General features: G+C 47.2%; 1 protein-coding gene and 1 long non-coding RNA gene across 2 annotated transcripts in view; both read left to right on the top strand.

Annotated features, from left to right (window-relative positions):
- LOC310635708 overlaps positions 1 to 16,458 on the top strand; it is a 172,240-nt gene that overhangs the window by 3,333 nt on the left and 152,449 nt on the right. The window lies entirely within an intron of this gene.
- LOC310634684 (galactose-1-phosphate uridylyltransferase-like) overlaps positions 227 to 16,458 on the top strand; it is a gene marked incomplete at its 3' end in the record, with an annotated part of 16,629 nt that continues 397 nt past the window's right edge. The window contains exons 1-6 of the mRNA XM_083353218.1: positions 227 to 272; positions 1,123 to 1,292; positions 3,932 to 4,007; positions 7,057 to 7,105; positions 9,237 to 9,366; positions 11,477 to 11,533. Coding sequence (XP_083209344.1) covers positions 242 to 272; positions 1,123 to 1,292; positions 3,932 to 4,007; positions 7,057 to 7,105; positions 9,237 to 9,366; positions 11,477 to 11,533 — 513 coding nt within the window. The 5' untranslated portion in view covers positions 227 to 241. The remainder of the gene's footprint in view (positions 273 to 1,122; positions 1,293 to 3,931; positions 4,008 to 7,056; positions 7,106 to 9,236; positions 9,367 to 11,476; positions 11,534 to 16,458) is intronic.

Genomic DNA, 16,458 nt, shown 5'->3' with positions numbered 1-16,458 from the left:
CCGGAGCCGGCCAAGGACACGCGGCGCGCGCTGGGCGCCTGGCCAATCGCGGCCCTCGCCGCCCCTGACCGCCAATGGACGGAGCCAATGAGCGACCGCGCCGGCCACGCTCGGCTCCGCCCCTCCGCGCTGGTTCTTTCAGGCCAGGCCGCCAATCGCCGCCTTGCCTCAGTCTCACCCCACCCGCCCTCGCAAGATCACGTGGCTCCAGTCACGTGATCGCGGGAAGGCGGAAGAAGGCATGGAGGCGGCTGCCAAGTTCCAGCCCGGCGGTACCAACGCCGCGCCCCTACCCCCCCCCCCGCGGGGCAACTGGGGTGGGGCGGGGGGCGCGCTATCTAAACCGAGCGGGCGAGGGAGTTGCTCCCTCTTGATAGGGGGAGGAGGAGGAGGAGGAGGAGGAGGAGAAGACTGGGGAGGCGGGGCTTGCCGGGGAAGGGAGGGGCTTTCTCGTGGGGGTTTTTTTCAATGGACGGGCCCTGTTGCTGGGCAGGAGGGGCTAGCCCAGAGGGGTGAGACCCTACTGCAGGGGTCTTCAAACTTGGTCCTTTTACGACTTGTGGACTTCAACTCCCAGAATTCCTTAGCCAGTGTGACTGGCTAAGGGATTCTGGGAGTTGAAGTCCACAAGTCATAAAAGGGCCAAGTTTGAAGACCCCTGCCCTACTGGGTGTGCAGGGCTATTCTGGAGGGGCGGGGCTTATTGCTGTGGAGGAGGGGCTAGGCCAGAGGGGTGAGACCCTACTGGGTGTGCAGGGCTATTCTGGAGGGGCGGGGCTTATTGCTGTGGAGGAGGGGCTAGCCCAGAGGGGTGAGACCATACTGGGTGTTCAGGGCTATTCTGGAGGGGCGGGGCTTATTGCTGTGGAGGAGGGGCTAGGCCAGAGGGGTGGGGTCTTACTGGGGGCAGGGCTATTCTGGATAGGTGGGATCTGTTGCTGGGGGGGAGTGGTTATTCTAAGCTGATGGGGGCTTATTGCTGGGAGGGGGCTAGTTGCTGGAGGCAGGGCTGTTCTGTACAGGTGGGCCCTGTTGCTGGGGTGGGGGTGTGCCCCCCCCACGTGGCCCTTGGTCACCTAGTGGGACCCTTTCCAGCCTAACCACCCGCCTCTATTTCCCCAGAGCACCAGCACCTGCGCTACAACCCACTGCGGGAGGACTGGGTGCTGGTCTCTGCCCACCGCATGCGGCGCCCCTGGCAAGGGCAGGTGGAGAAGCCCCCCGTGGAGGAGCCCCCACGCCACGACCCGTCCAACCCCTTGTGTCCAGGGGCCACGCGAGCGATTGGACAGGTGGGCAGCCTGGGGGCAGGGCAGGGCACGACAGTGGGAATCCTGGGGTCCAGATCTCTGCTTCTTCCTCCCCCCAACAATCCATTTTGTGTCCGGCGTTGGCTTGGCCCTTTCTCCTTCTGAGGCTTCTTTCCTTGGAGGACGTAATCCTGGCATCTGAAGGATGCCCCCCTGAAGGATTTCGGAGCTTGTATTTTACCTTATTATTTTATTTGTTAGGTAGATTTTGTCCCGTATTTATTATTTTATAAATAAACTGTAGGTGGTGAACAGATCAAGTAGAATCATGGAATTATAAGACTGGAAGGGACTTTGGAGGTCTTCTAGTCTAGCCCAATAGTTCACTAATCTTTCCTCCTCCTATTTGCCCCACAACTTTCACCCTGAGAGGTGGGCTGGGCTGCGAGAGAGTGATTGGCCCATGGTCATCCAGCTGCTTCCCTGCGTTAGCTGGGACTAGAAGTCACCATCTCCTGGTGACTGGTCCAAAGTCACCCAGCCAACTTTCATGCTTAAGGTGGGACTACAACTCACAGGCTTCTGGTTTCTAAGCCAGCACTTCAACCACATCTGTGGGCGCGCCAGACCTTTGGAACCACTTACCGGTTGAGCTCCGGATGGCTCCCGACCTTCGCTCCTTGCGCCGTGATCTGAAAACTTATTTATTCGAACAAGCCGGCCTGGTCTGATGGGTTTGGGGTTTTAATATTGATTTTAATTATCTATTGCATTGGGCATAATTATTTTTTTTTAACTTTTGTACCTTGTATTTTTGATATTTATTGCCCTGTACACCGCCCTGAGTCCTTCGGGAGAAGGGCGGTATATAAATCAAATAAATATAAAATATATAAATCTGTATGATCTTGACGATGCCGGCATACATGGTGGTGTTTTTCAAAGGCGGGGTTGGAATGAGAGAGACGTTGTCCCATTGAAACTCAGAAGATTAGGAGGCTGGAGTCTAAAACATACAAAGAATGCTTACAGGAATTGGGTATGTCTAGTTTAATGAAAAAAAGCACCATCAGGTAAGAAGGATAACATGACAGCCGTGTTCCAATATTTGAGGGGTTGCTGCAAACAAGAGGGAGTCAACCTATTCTCTAAAGCAGGTGTCTTCAAACTCGGCCCTTTTATGACTCATGGACTTCAACTCCCAGAATTCCTCAGCTAGCATGCCTGGCTGAGGAATTCTGGGAGTTGAAGTCCACAAGTCACAAAAGGGCCAAGTTTGAAGACCCCTGCTCTAAAGCACCTGAAGGCGGAACAAGCAGCAATGGATGGAAACTAACCAAGGAGAGAAGCAACCTGGAACTAAGGAGAAATTTCCTGACAGAACAATTAACTGGTGGAACAACCTGCCTCCAGAAGTTGTGGCTGCTCCATCATTAGAGCCTTTTAGACTGGGCAGCCATTTTGTCTATAATGAAATAGGATCTCTGCTCAAATGGGGTTGGACTAGAAGGCCTCAGAGGTCCCTTCCAACATTGTTTTTTATGTTCTCAGTGTCAGCTGAGCAATTGTGGCCTGGCCTCATGACTAGAAATCCAGAAGTCAGTAGGGCAAGACAGCCAAGAACAAAAATAAGTTTCTCAGAGGGATTTAGCTGGATGCGACCCCCCCTAATTCTTCTGTCTCACTTGTGTCATTCTGGGCTCTACTACGTTCTCTGAGCAACTCTTCGGAACAACTTCCTGCACATTCTCCCCCCAAAATGCCATACTGCAGTCAAAAGTGGAGCAGTGGGCTAATGCCTCCTTAAGTAACACCAGCTGCCTGCAATTAGTGCAGGTTCGAGTCCCACCAGGCTCAAGGTTGACTCCGCCTTCCATCCTTCCCAGGTAGGTAAAATGAGGACCCAGATTGTTGGGGGCAATAAGCTGACTTTGTAATAATGCCGCTTGGGGGGGGGCGTGAAAGCCCTAATAAGCAGGCATATACATAGAATGAAGGCTATTGCTACGCACATTGATTTGTGCTTTAAATTGTAAGCCACCCTGAGTCTTTGGAGAAAGGCAGGATATAAATGGGATTAATAGCAATAATAATATAAATGGGATTTTAAAAAAAAGCGAGCATGAATTCTCCTTGGATTTTATGATAAGTTTAGCTCCCCCCCCCCCGTTCCCCATAGTGGCTTCCTCGGATGTGAATATGTTGCCTCTCTTTTGTCCTTAACAGATTTCTTTCAGCAGAATGAAAATACAGGTAGTCCTCGACTTTTAACAACCACAACTGAGTGCAAAGTTTCTGTTGCTAAGTGAGACATTTGTTAAGTGAGTTTTGCCCCATTTGATGAACTTTCTCACCACAGTTGTTAAGCGAATCAGTGCAGTTGTTAAGTTAGTGACCCAGTTGTTAAGGGGAATCTGGCTCTCTCGCTGACATTGCTTGTCAAAAGGTCGCAAAAGGGGATCACGTGACCCTGGGACACTGCAAAGGGTCGTAAGTGTGAAAAACGGTCATCGGTCACTTTTTTGCAATTCTATTGTAACTTTGAATGCTCACTGAACTGTTGTAAGTCGAGGACTATCTGTGAGATCTTGATCTTATCCAATGAGAAAAAAAAATCCTGGAAACGGATAACTTGTTATACAGTTATACAATATCTTGGTGTCTCTGTTTATTTCATGCAGGTAAATCCCCACTACGAGAGCACATTTGTCTTTGACAATGATTTTCCCGCCTTGCAGCCAGATGCTCCAGATCCTGGTAAGAGTTCCTTTCATCTTGAGTAAGCCAAGAATGGAGGCTTGGTGGTCCCAGGGCTGCATATCTCTTTGTCCTTCAGAAGCTACAGGGAAATTGTACTTTGGAATGAGACTGAACAAAAAACTTAAATGATTTTATTAATCCTATTTACATAGCTACTTTAAATATGTGCGTGTGTGTGTGTGTGAGAGAGAGAAAGAGAGAGAGAGAGAGCTCGATTTACAATTGTTTGTTTAGTGATTGTTCAAAATTACAACAGCATTGAAAAAAGTTGACTTAGGACTCAAGGCAGGAGACTATGAATAAAAAAGGTTCCTGGCCAAATGGGCAGTCGGGTCTTATTCTGATGCAGGTTCTCATCTGCTGTGAGCGTGGTCATTTGTGCAAACAAGTCGATCGTTAAGTGAGTGATTCCTGATTTTATTTCCTTTTTTTTGCCACCATTGCTCAGGGAACCACTGTAGTTGTTAATGTGAATTGCTCAGTCATTAACCCAAGCCTTTTTCTCCCAGTTTCTGTTAGAAGCAAATCACATGGCCTGGGATGTTGCAACTGTCATTAAATGCATGCCTGTTGCCAGGTGCTGGGTTTTTGATCATGTGACCATGAGATTAGGGCAATAGTCACAACTGCGTGGACTGGGTCGTAAGTCACTTTTTAAAAAGCTGCTGTAACTTTGGACCGACACTAAATGGATGGTTGTAGGTTGAGAACTAACCTGTAACTTATTTCTTTCTTTCATTGTCTGAAATGTACATCAGAGCAGCCAGTCTTTCAGCTGGGAATCCCAAGCTGCTTTGTAGGATATTTAAGGGTGAGATTTAGAGCTAATCAGCTTCAAACATTTGCATTTTCTTAATAATAAACATCTGTTTCTTGCCGATGTCTGTGGAGATGCTTAGTCATCCAGGTCATGTGGTTGTCCCAAAGGTGCTTTCTTTCAAAAGGTGATTGGACGTTCTTGTTTTTCTTTGAAGACATTTCTCTTCACTTCTCATCCAAGAAGCTTCTTCAGCTCTGACTAATGTCAGGGTTCCGATCGACAGAGACAAAGAAAGCAGAACTCCAAGGCTTGCAGATTCCTCAAAGAACATGTTTATTGAACAGAGTATTGGTACTTCAAAAGTGAAACCAAGTCTGAAGAGTTGCCTAACAATTCCCCAATACAAAGTTAAGAAATCCCACCCACCCACCCCAAAACTATGCAAGAAACTACGTTTCCCCACTCAGCTTGTTGGCGGGCTTTTCATGAAACGCCCAGCCTGCAGTTTCGGGAGCAGCCGATGACCTTGGTTCCCATGACAGAAAGTCCGAGAGAGAAATGATGTGATTCCTCGCCAGCCAGTGGATCCGGCAGCTGAGTCTTGAGGAATCAGAGGAGGAGGAGGAGGGGCCTGGAGTGACATCAGAGTCAGAGGAAGGCTCCGAGGAGCTCCCAGACTTACAGTCGGATGAGGAGCTTGGCCCCTCTACTCGCGCTCAGGCTGAGACACAGCTGTGCTGGGAGACTGAGTTGGAGAGTGATGAAGAATAGTTGGGACAAATCCTGGATGCACAAAAGCACAGGCAAGAGAAGTGAGTAGGACAGAGGAATGCAGTGGGGCAGCTCCAAAAGCAAAGGAGAAGGCATTAGGAAGCCACCCCTTGGCTGAATAATAAAAGGGAAGGTGTGGGAGGTGCTGGTTGCTGAAGGCAACTGTTTGTTTGCCTTGGACATTGACTCAGGTCTGTGAATAATAAAAGGGATTGGTTTTTCTTGCGGTTCCTGCCTGCTTTTTGGAAGAGGGATTTCTCCTTGTGTCAGCATAACAAGGACGTAGGCTGGGACAGAACAAGAAAGTCTGTTTCATCTAGAGCAGGGGTGTCAAACTGCCAGCCGGATGCGTCACGATGAAACTGCGCCCACCCCATTGCCAGCAATGGGGAAAAAGCTCTGATACGTCGCGCGACGTCATGTGACGTCGCAAATTTGACATGTCTGGTCTAGAGAAACACCTGGCCAAACCCTCTCTCCGTGCTATGTGGCAACTAGGAATGAGAAGGAAAAGAGAGATGGCTGCAACCAGAGGAATTTGCAAGCCTTGGAGTTCTGCTTTATTTGTCTCTGTCGATCGGAACCACGACATTAAACCAAGTCTGAAGAGATGCATAACAATTCCCCAATGCAAAGTTAAGAAATCCCACCTCTGTGCTATGTGGCTAACTAGGAAGGAGAAGGAAAAAGAAAGATGGCCGCAACCACACTCATTCTAAAGTTGACAACTAGACGGTGGGGAATGGAAGGATTTACATTCCTTGCAGACAGCTGGTCATTTGCATCCTTTTAGAAAGTCGTTGAGGCCACTTGGAGGTTTACCTGTGTCCTCAGGGTCACCTGAGTGGTGCAAATGGCTGTAGGTTGTTTTCTGCCCTGGGTCCCTTCAGTGTTGAAGACAAGCACATCTCAAACTGAAGCGCAAATGAAAGTTGCGGGTTTCCAGAAAACATTGCAGACTACAGGAGCCATTTAGGCTTCGGTTAAAGATGCAGACAACACAGACTCATCCCAACAACCTTCAACAGTGACAGGACACAGGGCAGAAAACATCCTGCAGCCAAGAAGGTTCCACACCTATTTGCACCACTCAGGTGACCCCGAAGACACACACAAACCTCCAAATGGCTTCAATGACTCTCCGAAAGAAGGCAAAGGATCAGCTGTCTGCAAGGAGTATAAATCCTTCCATTCCCCCACCATCCAGTCAGAGCTGAAGAAGCTTCTTGGATGAGAAGCGAAACGTCTTCAAAGAAAAACAAGAAAGTCCAGTGGCCTCCTGAAAAGGCACCTTTGGGACAGCCATGACCTGGATGACGGAGAATCGCCATAGACACTCATCCAAGAAGCTTCTTCAGTTCTGACTGACTGGTGGAGGATAGGAGGATTTATATTCCTCACAGTCATCTGGTCGTTAGTGCTCTCTCTGGGAGTTGTTGAGGCCACTGGGAGGTTTATCTGTGCCCTCGGGGCCACCTGGATCCTTTCCAGCTGATGAATTTTCTTCTCCTGCAGAGCCTGACGACCATCCCTTGTTCCGTTCAGCGTCAGCTCGAGGCGTGTGGTAAGTCTAGCGTGCACCTTGTTCTTCTGAGCTATGTCTCACTAACCACACGGTGGGATGGGAAAAGCTTTCGGCTGTTGGTTCCTGATTGCAACTGGGGAATCAAACGCAGGAGCCCAATCCCAAATAGAGGAAGTCCTCGACTTAACAATTATTCATGTAGTGACCAACATTGCAGCTGCACTGCAGAAGGTGTCTTGTGACCATTTTTCACACTTGACGACCATTGCAGCATCCCTCAGGCTCACCTGGTCATAATTTGGCCACTTGGCAACTGACTCGGATTTATGACAGTCGCAGTGTCCCGGGGTCACGTGATCCCCTTTTGCGACCTTGTGACATGCAAAGTCAGAATGGGGAAGCCAGATTCACTTAACAACTGTGTTAACAACTCCGGCGATTCATTTAACAACGGTGGCAAGAAAGGTTGTAAAATGGGGCAAAACCCATTGAACCGTCTCACATAGCAACCGAAATGTGGGCCCTAATGGAGGTAGTAAGTCAGGACTACCTGTATATGTTTTAGGAAAGGAAGGGAAAGTGACAATCCTATGTATGCATGAGTAATATTTTATTTATTTATTTTATTTTATTGGATTTATATACCGCCCTTCTCCCGAAGGACTCGGGGCGGTGTACAGAGCAGTTAAAACACAATATACAAGGTTAAAAATAAATTAAATTAGCCCCAACAAGTAAATCACATTCTAAAAATTTAAAATCCTAAACTCTCAGTCCAGGCCGGCAAGCTCAAATAACCAAGTTTTTAGGTCGGGGCGAAAGGAGCGAAGGTCGGGAGGGCACAATCATGAATTTACCTAATTGGTAAGCCTCAAGTTCCTTCCCTATCCATCTCTTGTCTTTTTCTTCCACAAAGAGTTATTATCTTAATAAAAAAGAAATAGATTGCCCTAGCAGTTTCTGTAAAACGTACTGAGGACTTCAAGGTCAACAGATTGGCACAGGTTCCTTCTGTGTTTCCGTCTTGCTAACATGTTCCCGCTCCTCGGAGAAATTGTTTTCCTTTCTGGAGTTCTTAGTAATCTTGTACTTTATGGCTTGGCTTTCATTTTTCAAAGGAGAGAAGACCATTTCTCTAGACTAGAGCAAGGGTGGGCAACTAGGGCCCCTTTCACGACTTGTGGATTTCAGCTCCTAGAGTTCCTGAGCCAGCATCAAGGACCCTACAGTCCTCCTCCTCCTGCTCCTCCTCCTCCTCCTCCTCCTCCTCTCCACTACCTTCTGGCACTGAGGTGGTTACCTAGTTGGGTCATGAAATGTCTGCAAGAAAACAATGAAGCTCAGACACCACCAAGGATGACTCATCCTCTTCCTCCTCCTCCTAACACACCCCACTCCTGTCTAGAACTTATGATATTACCTAGTTGGGTCATGAAACGTCTGTAACAAAACAACCAAGCTCAGAGAACACCAAGGACTCCTCCTCCTCCTCCGTCTCCTCCTCCTCCTCCTCCTCCTCCTCCTCCTCCTCCTCCTCCTCCTCCTCCTCTCCTTTCTAGCACTAAATGATTTTACCTACCATAGTTGGGCAATGAAATGTCTGCAAGAAGACAACCAAGCTCAAAAGAGCACCAAGGACCCCACAGGAACCAAATAGCCTGGGGATGGATTGGTGCTCCTTTTTCTGCTTAAACCTTTCTCTTTTTTTAGGATGTGGGTCATCTCTCTCCTAAGGGACGCGGTGGCTCAGTGGGTTAGGACGCTGAGCTTGTCGATCAGATGGTCGGCAGTTTGGCGGGTCGAATCCCGAGTGCCGCGTAGCAGAGTGAGCGCCTGTTACTCGTCCCAGCTTCTGCCAACCTAGCAGTTCGAAAGCATGTAAAAATGCAAGTAGAAAAATAGGGTCCCCTACGGTGGGAAGGTAACAGCGTTCCAGGTGCCTTTGGCGTCCAGTCATGCCGGCCACATGACCACGGAGACGTCCTCGGACAAGCGCTGGCTCTTTGGCTTTGAAATGGAGATGAGCACCGGCCCCTAGAGTCAGAAACAACTAGCACGCATGTGCGGGGGAACCTTTACCTTTACATCTCTCTCCTTCTGTGATATTCAGGAAAGGCTTTCTGTCCTTGCCTGAACCCATTTGGTTCCTTCCTTCCTCTCTTCTCCCCAGCAAAGTCATGTGCTTCCATCCCTGGACTGACCTGACTCTGCCGCTGATGTCGCTTGCTGAGATCCGCAGGGTGATCGACAAGTGGGCAGAGATAGCAGTCGAGTTGGGTGCCTCTTACACCTGGGTGCAGGTGAGCATCTCGGCAAGGAAGCATGGTCCAGCGTTTCCTCTACCTTGCCTAGTTTAAACCCTACATCAGTGTGGTCCAGTGCTTTTCACAACCTCAGCACGCTGGCTGGCTGGGGAATTCTGGCAGTTGAAGTGTCTGAGGTTGCGAAACACTGGTCCAGCTTCCCACAACGGAGGAATGGTTTGAAAGATTGACAGAACTTTCAGAGATGGCCAAATTTAACTGCTTTAATCCAAGAAAAGAACACATCGAGTTTCGGGTCTGCCTGGAAACTGCTTCTAACTGCTTGTGCTCTAGATAGAAAAGAAAGTGAAATTTTGACTTTGGGATTTGCTGCTTAGATAAATTTGTTGTTATAGAAATGGCACGTATATTCCTGCCAAAGACAAAAGTCTAGGCTGCAATTTTATGAACTTTATTTTACTATGCTGAAGAAAGTTGAAAATCCTTCCTTCCGTTCTCCCTCCCTCCCTCCCTCCCTCCCTCCCTCCCTCCCTCCCTCCCTCCCTTCCTCTCTCTCTTTCTTTCTTTCTTTCTTTCTTTCTTTCTTTCTTTCTTTCTTTCTTTCTTTCTTTCTTTCTTTCTTTCTTCCTTCCTTCCTTCCTTCCTTCCTTCCTTCCTTCCTTCCTTCCTTCCTTCCTTTCTTTCTTTCTTTCTTTCTTTCTTTCTTTCTTTCTTTCTTTCTCTCCGTCCTTTTCTTTTTTCTTTTTTTCTTTTTTTCTTTTTTTCTTTTTTTCTTTTTCTTCCTTTCCCTTTTTCCTTTTCCTTCCTTCCTTCCTTCCTTCCTTCCTTCCTTCCTTCCTTCCTTCCTTCCTTCCTTCCTCTCTCTCTCTTCGTCCTTTTCTTTTTCTTTCTTTTTCTTTCCCTTTTTCCCCTTCCTTCCTTCCTTCCTCCCCCTCCCCCTCCCCCTCCCTCTCCCTCTCCCTCTCCCTCTCCCTCCTTCTTTCCCTTACCCTGCACTTCTCTCTTCCTTTTCTTTCCTTGCCTCACTTTCTCACTATTTTTAATTTCTGCTTTTATTTTAAATTTTGATGCTGTTAATGCAAGGGGACACAATGGCTTAGCTGGTAAGGATGCTGAGTTTGTCAGCTGCAAAGCTGATAGACTGAGCTCCGTGCAAAGGGGTGAGCCGCCGTTCCTCGCTCCAGCTCCTGCCCACCAGTTCGAAAGCATGCAAATGTGAGTAGATCCAATAGGTACCATATCGGTGGGAAGGTAACAGCGTTCTGTGTTTGGCCACACGCTCTGCATTGCAGCGTGGTGTCATGCTGGCCACTTCACCGTGGAAAAGTCTTTGGAAAGCACTGGGTCTTCGATTAAGAAACAGAGATGGTCACTGCCCCCCAAATTCACATATGACTGTATAAGGAAAAAACAACCAATCTTAATGCAGTTAAATATAGAGAGAAACTTTGGTCTAGCCCAGTGTTAGGCAACCTTGGCTCTTTTATGACTCGTGGACTTCAACTCAATTCCTGAGCCAGCCATGCTGAGAGGAAAGGAAAAGGTTTCCATGCTTAGGAATTCTGGGAGTTGAAGTCCATGAGTCATAAAAGAGCCAAGGTGGCCTACCCCTGGTCTAGCCACTCATGTGATGAAGAGAGTTGACTTCACAAAAGCTGAGACCTTTGACTCAAATGCATGAGGTGAAAAAAGGGGTTGCAAACACTTCTTGACTTCTGCAGTGTTCACCAGGGGTCTCCCACCTTGGCAACCTGTAAGACTTGTGGACTTCAACTCCCAGAATTCCACAGCCAGCCTGGGAGTTCTGGGAGTTGAAGTCCACAAGTCTTAAAGTTTCAAGCTGAGGGATTCTGGGAATTGAAGTCTACAAGTCTTAAAGTTTCAGGCTGTGGGATTCTGGGAGTTGAAGTCCACAAGTCTTTTCAGGCTGAGGGATTCTGGGAGTTGAAGTCCACAAGTCTTAAAGTTTCAGGCTGAGGGATTCTGGGAGCTGAAGTCCACAAGTTTAAATTTGGTTGAGGAGTTCTGGGAGCTGAAGTCCACAAGTCTTAACGCTGGCAAGTTGGAAGACCCGTGGTGTAAGACAAACAATCCTGTTGGTTTTTTTGTTTGTGTGTCTCCTTGTCTCCTTGTTTTTGGTTTACAGATCTTTGAGAACAAGGGAGCCATGATGGGCTGTTCGAATTCCCACCCTCATTGTCAGGTAAGGAGATTCTCTCCCTGAATTTAGCAACAGAGCTGTTAGCCAAAGACTGATTATCAGGAGATGTTTTCTGGCCTCTTTTTTTATTGAAAAGTTTTACAATACATTTTTTAACAAACAAAAACCCTCCCAACCCCCTCCCCTCTCCCCAACCCTCCCCAACACCTCCCTCCCTTCCCCCTCCCCCCTCCCCGACTTCCCAGAACTAAATACAGGGTATAAAAATACAAACAATCATAATCTACCTTATGCAAACAACAATAAGCTATTAAATCTATCGCACTTTAACTCTTATTAAATAACTAAAAGCAATATAAATATCACATCAATACTTATTCAAATGCTAAATGAAACTTTTTAGTCCCATATTTGTTCTGAATATAATCAATCCATTTTTTCCACTCCACAATATATCTCTGTTGCGAATGGTCTTTCAAGTACGCTGAAATCTTTGCCATTTCCGCCAGGTTGGAAACTTTTAAAGTCCATTCTTCTATAGTTGGCAGTTCCTCCTTCTTCCAATATTGACCTACTAAAAGTCTTGCTGCCGTAATTAAATTCAACATCAACTTAGTGTCCACAACAGTAGTATCAGTAATAATGCCCAGTAAAAACAACTGCGGACAAAACTTTATCCTTTTCTTAAATATCTTTTGCATATTCCACCAGATTTTAATCCAAAAAGCTTTAACCTTTTTGCAGGTCCACCATATATGAAAATACGTTGCATCTTCACCACCACACCTCCAACATTTAGGCTGGCAGTTCGGATACATACTTGCTAATTTTTTAGGATCTAAGTGCCACCTATAAAACATTTTATAAAAGTTCTCTCTTAAGTTTTGAGCTTGCGTAATTTTTTACATTTCTCACCCAAATCTTTTCCCAAGTATCCATTGTAATGACTTCTTGAAAATTCTGAGCCCACTTTATCAATTTTCTGGCCTCTTGAGCAGGGCTCCCCCAACCCCTGGAGCCACAGCCCAGTATCGAGCTGTGGCCTGTTCGAAATTAGGCCTCACAAATGGCCGGCTGGAGCATGTGGGTGCGTGCAGCTTGACTTGTGTGAGTGGCGGTGGGCAGGCACACAACCACATGTGCATCGGCCTGCTGCTTGCACGGCTGGTTCCCCTCCCCTCCCAGCCACGCCACTAAGCCACAAAGGTTGTGGACTGCTGCTCTTGAGGATTTGCTGCATTCCGCATGGCGTTTCCCTATGAACTGCAGGGACTCCTCGGCCGATGGCAAAAATTTCCATTGCTAAGTGCGGTAGTTGTGAGTTTTGCCCCATTTTATGATCTTTCTTGCTACAGTTGTGAAGTGAATCGCCGCAACTGTTAAATTAGTCACACGGTCGTAAAGCGAATCCGGCTTCCCCATAGATTTCGCTTGTCAGAAGGTCGCGAAAGGGGATCCCCGGGACACTGCAGCCGTCATAAATCCCGGTTTGCCGAGCATCTGAATTTTGATCACGTGATCACGGGGATCGTAATTGTGAAAAACACCCGTAAGTCCCTTTTTTTTCAGTGCCGTCGTAACTTCGAATGATCACCAAGCAAACCGTTGTAAGTTGAGGATTACGTTTATACCACAGCTAGCCCTCTACTAGAATTTCCGTGGCTAACCAAAGCGGTTCTTAAGGGAGTTGCGCCCAATTTTACAACCTTTTCTGTCGCAGTCGGGAAGCAATCTCCTTCAGTCGTTAAGTGGGTCACTAGATCTTTAAGCGAATCCGGCTTCATTGGTTTTGCTTATCGGAAGCCAGCTGGGAAGTTTGCAAATGGCGATGACGTGACCCTGGGATACCGCAAGGGTCACAAATACAGGCTGGTTGTGACAATATTTTGATCCTGTGATTGTGGGGAATGCCACAACCGTTGTTAAGTGCAAAGACGGGGCGTTAAGTCACTTTTCTTCAGTGCTGTTGCAAGTTTGGTCACTAACCGAATCATCGTAATTCGAGGACTACGTGCATAGACTTAATTCCTGGAGCTATAGGCAACCTTGGCTCTTTTATGAGTCGCGGAATTCTGGGAGTTGAAGTCCACGAGTCGTAAAAGAGCCAAGGTTGCCTACGAACGGGCTAGCCCCAGAGTTTCTCAACCTTGGCGACTTGAAGATGTGCGGACTTCAACTCCCAGAATCCCCCAGTCAGCATGGCTGGCTAGGGGGTTCTGGGAACTGAAGTCCGCACATCTTCAAGTCGCCACGGTTAAGAAACACGTGAGCTAAAGTTTCAGTTAAACTTTCTCCAAATGTAACTTCCTCAACTCTTTTTTAAAAAACTTAAAAAAAAAACATCTAGACCAGGGGTCTTCAAACTTGGCCCTTTTATGACTCATGGACTTCAACTCCCAGAATTCCTCAGCCAGTGTGCCTGGCTGAGGAATTCTGGGAGTTGAAGTCCATGAGTCATAAAAGGGCCGAGTTTGAAGACCCCTGATCTAGACACTTGACGGGTTTTTGTTTTTGTTTTAAAAAAATTCATTAAAGCCTCTCCAGTGTGCTGAGGTTCGAAGCTAAGCTATCCAGAGTTGAAGGGCAGGGCATGAATTATTCCTAAGGTTATTCATAGCGGTTTTTTGTTTGTTTGTTAAATTCCATGTTTTTGCGGTTCTGATTGAGATGCTTGTCTTGGGCCCTTTGATCAAGAGACTTCAAAGGAGCTTCTTTTTCATTTTTTCTTTCTTTTTGGAAGCCTGACAGGTAAGGTCAGTTGGGGGTAGCGGGTGGAATTTCTTCCTGAAATGGGGTGGGTTAGGGTTAGGGTTAGGGTTAGTTTTCGAGCGTGTCTGCTCTTTGCAAGGTGGAGAAACAGAATATTGGTAAAGAGGTTTTCCCCTTGGGCAAGTTGCCTTTTGTTTATTTGATTTGTCTAGCGTTGATGACGTCCCCCAGTTTGGGTAATGAAATGTCTGCGAGAAAACAAGCCAGTTCATAGAGCATCCTCTCTTTTATTGCCCTGTACACTGCCCTGAGTCCTTCAGGAGAAGGGCGGTATATAAATCAAATCAAATCAAATCAAATCAAATCAAATCAATAAATAAATAAATAAATAAATAAATAAATAAATAAATAAATAAATAAATAAAAATCCTTAGTCCTTCTTTTCCTTTGACTGGACGATACCCAGTTCCTGCAACCATCCTTCCTGTGTTTTAGCCTCCAGTCCCCCAGTCCTTGGTGGAGCAGTGGGCTAATGCCTCCTTAAGTAACACCAGCTGCCTGCAATTAGTGCAGGTTCGCATCCCACCAGGCTTAAGGTTGACTCAGCCTTCCATCCTTCCGAGGTAGGTAAAATGAGGACCCAGATTGTTGGGGGCAATTAAGCTGACTTTGTAATAATGCCTCTTGGGGTGTGTGTGAAAGCCCTAATAAGCAGGCATATACATAGAATGAAGGCTACTGCTAAGCTTGTAAGCTGCCCTGAGTCTTTGGAGAAGGGCGGGATATAAATGGAATTAAATAAAATAAATAATAAATAAATAATCGTCTTTGTGGCTCTTCTCTGCAGCCTTTCTAGAGTCTAAATGTCTGTAGAGATTCTCAATCCTCCAGGTCACGGTTGTCCCAAAGGTGCTTTTTGCCCCCAAAAGGCAACTGGACTTTCTTGGCTTCCCCCCCCCCCCCTTTTAAAAACCTTTTGCTTCTCAGCCAAGAATCTTCCTCAGTTCTAACTATCTTGGATGAGAAGAGAGACATTTTCAAACAACACCCCCCAAAAAAAAAATCCAGTTGCCTTTTGGGACTTCTAGACTTTAGAGCATTGACTATAGCAGCCACCAATTCGCCTGAGAGAATGCAGTCTTAGGAAGATGGACAAGTCATCTTCCACAGTGACACGGCTAACTCACTGTGACACAACTGCGAGAATTGAGAGAGAGAGAGAGAGAGAGAGCACCAAGGACACTACAGTTGTCCTTCTCCTCCTCCTCCTCCTCCTCCTCCCTACACACCTTTCTCCCTTCTAGCACTGATGATGTTACTCAGTTGGGTCATGAAACTTTCGGAAGAAAACACCCAAACTCAGAGAGCACCAAGGATCCCACAGTTCTTCTTCTCCTCCTCCTCCTCCTCCTCCTCCTCCTCCTCCTCCTCCTCATCCTCCTCCTCCTCCTCCTCCTCCTCCTCCTCCTCCTCCTCCTCCTCCTCCACAAACCCTACTCTCTTCTAGCACTGATGATGTTACTTAGTTGGGTCATGAAACATTCAGAAGAAAACACCCAAACTCAGAGAGCACCAAGGATCCCACAGTTCTCTTCCTCCTCCTCCTCCTCCTCCTCCTCCTCCTCCTCCTCCTCCTCCTCCTCCTCTCCTCCTCCTCCTCCTCCTCCTCCTCACCTTTCTCCCTTCTAGCACTGATGATGTTACTCAGTTGGGTCATGAAACTTTCGGAAGAAAACACCCAAACTGCGAGAATTGAAAGAGAGAGAGAGCACGAAGGATCCCACAGTTCTCCTCCTCTCCTCCTCCTCCTGCTCCTCCTCTTCCTCCTCCTCTCCACAAACCCTACTCTCTTCTAGCACTGATGATGTTACTCAGTTGGGTCATGAAACATTCAGAAGAAAACACCCAAACTCAGAGAGCACCAAGGATCCTACAGTCTCCTCCTCCTCCTCCTCCTCCTCTCCTCCTCCTCCTCCTCCTCCTCCTCCTCTTCCTCTTCTTCTTCTTCTTCTTCTTCTTCTTCTTCTTCTTCTTCTTCTTCTTCTTCTTCTTCTTCTTCTTCTTCTTCTTCCTCCTCCTCCTCCTCCTCCTCCTCCTCCTCCTCCTCCTCCTCCTCCTCCTCCTCAGAGAGTACCAAACCTTGGGTCTATGGCAATTTGCCACAGCGAACTTGCTGCGGGACAAGAGCTACACTAATATCAAAGAACAGAATCATTAAAGAAAGGATGGAAAAGGAGGGACAGAACAAAATGTGAACA

This window comes from Vipera ursinii (genome assembly GCF_947247035.1).
Source record: "Vipera ursinii genome assembly, chromosome: 2".
NCBI lineage: Eukaryota > Metazoa > Chordata > Lepidosauria > Squamata > Viperidae > Vipera > Vipera ursinii.
The sequence above is the reverse complement of the archived record's forward strand: the minus strand, read 5'-3'. Positions and strand labels throughout refer to the sequence as shown.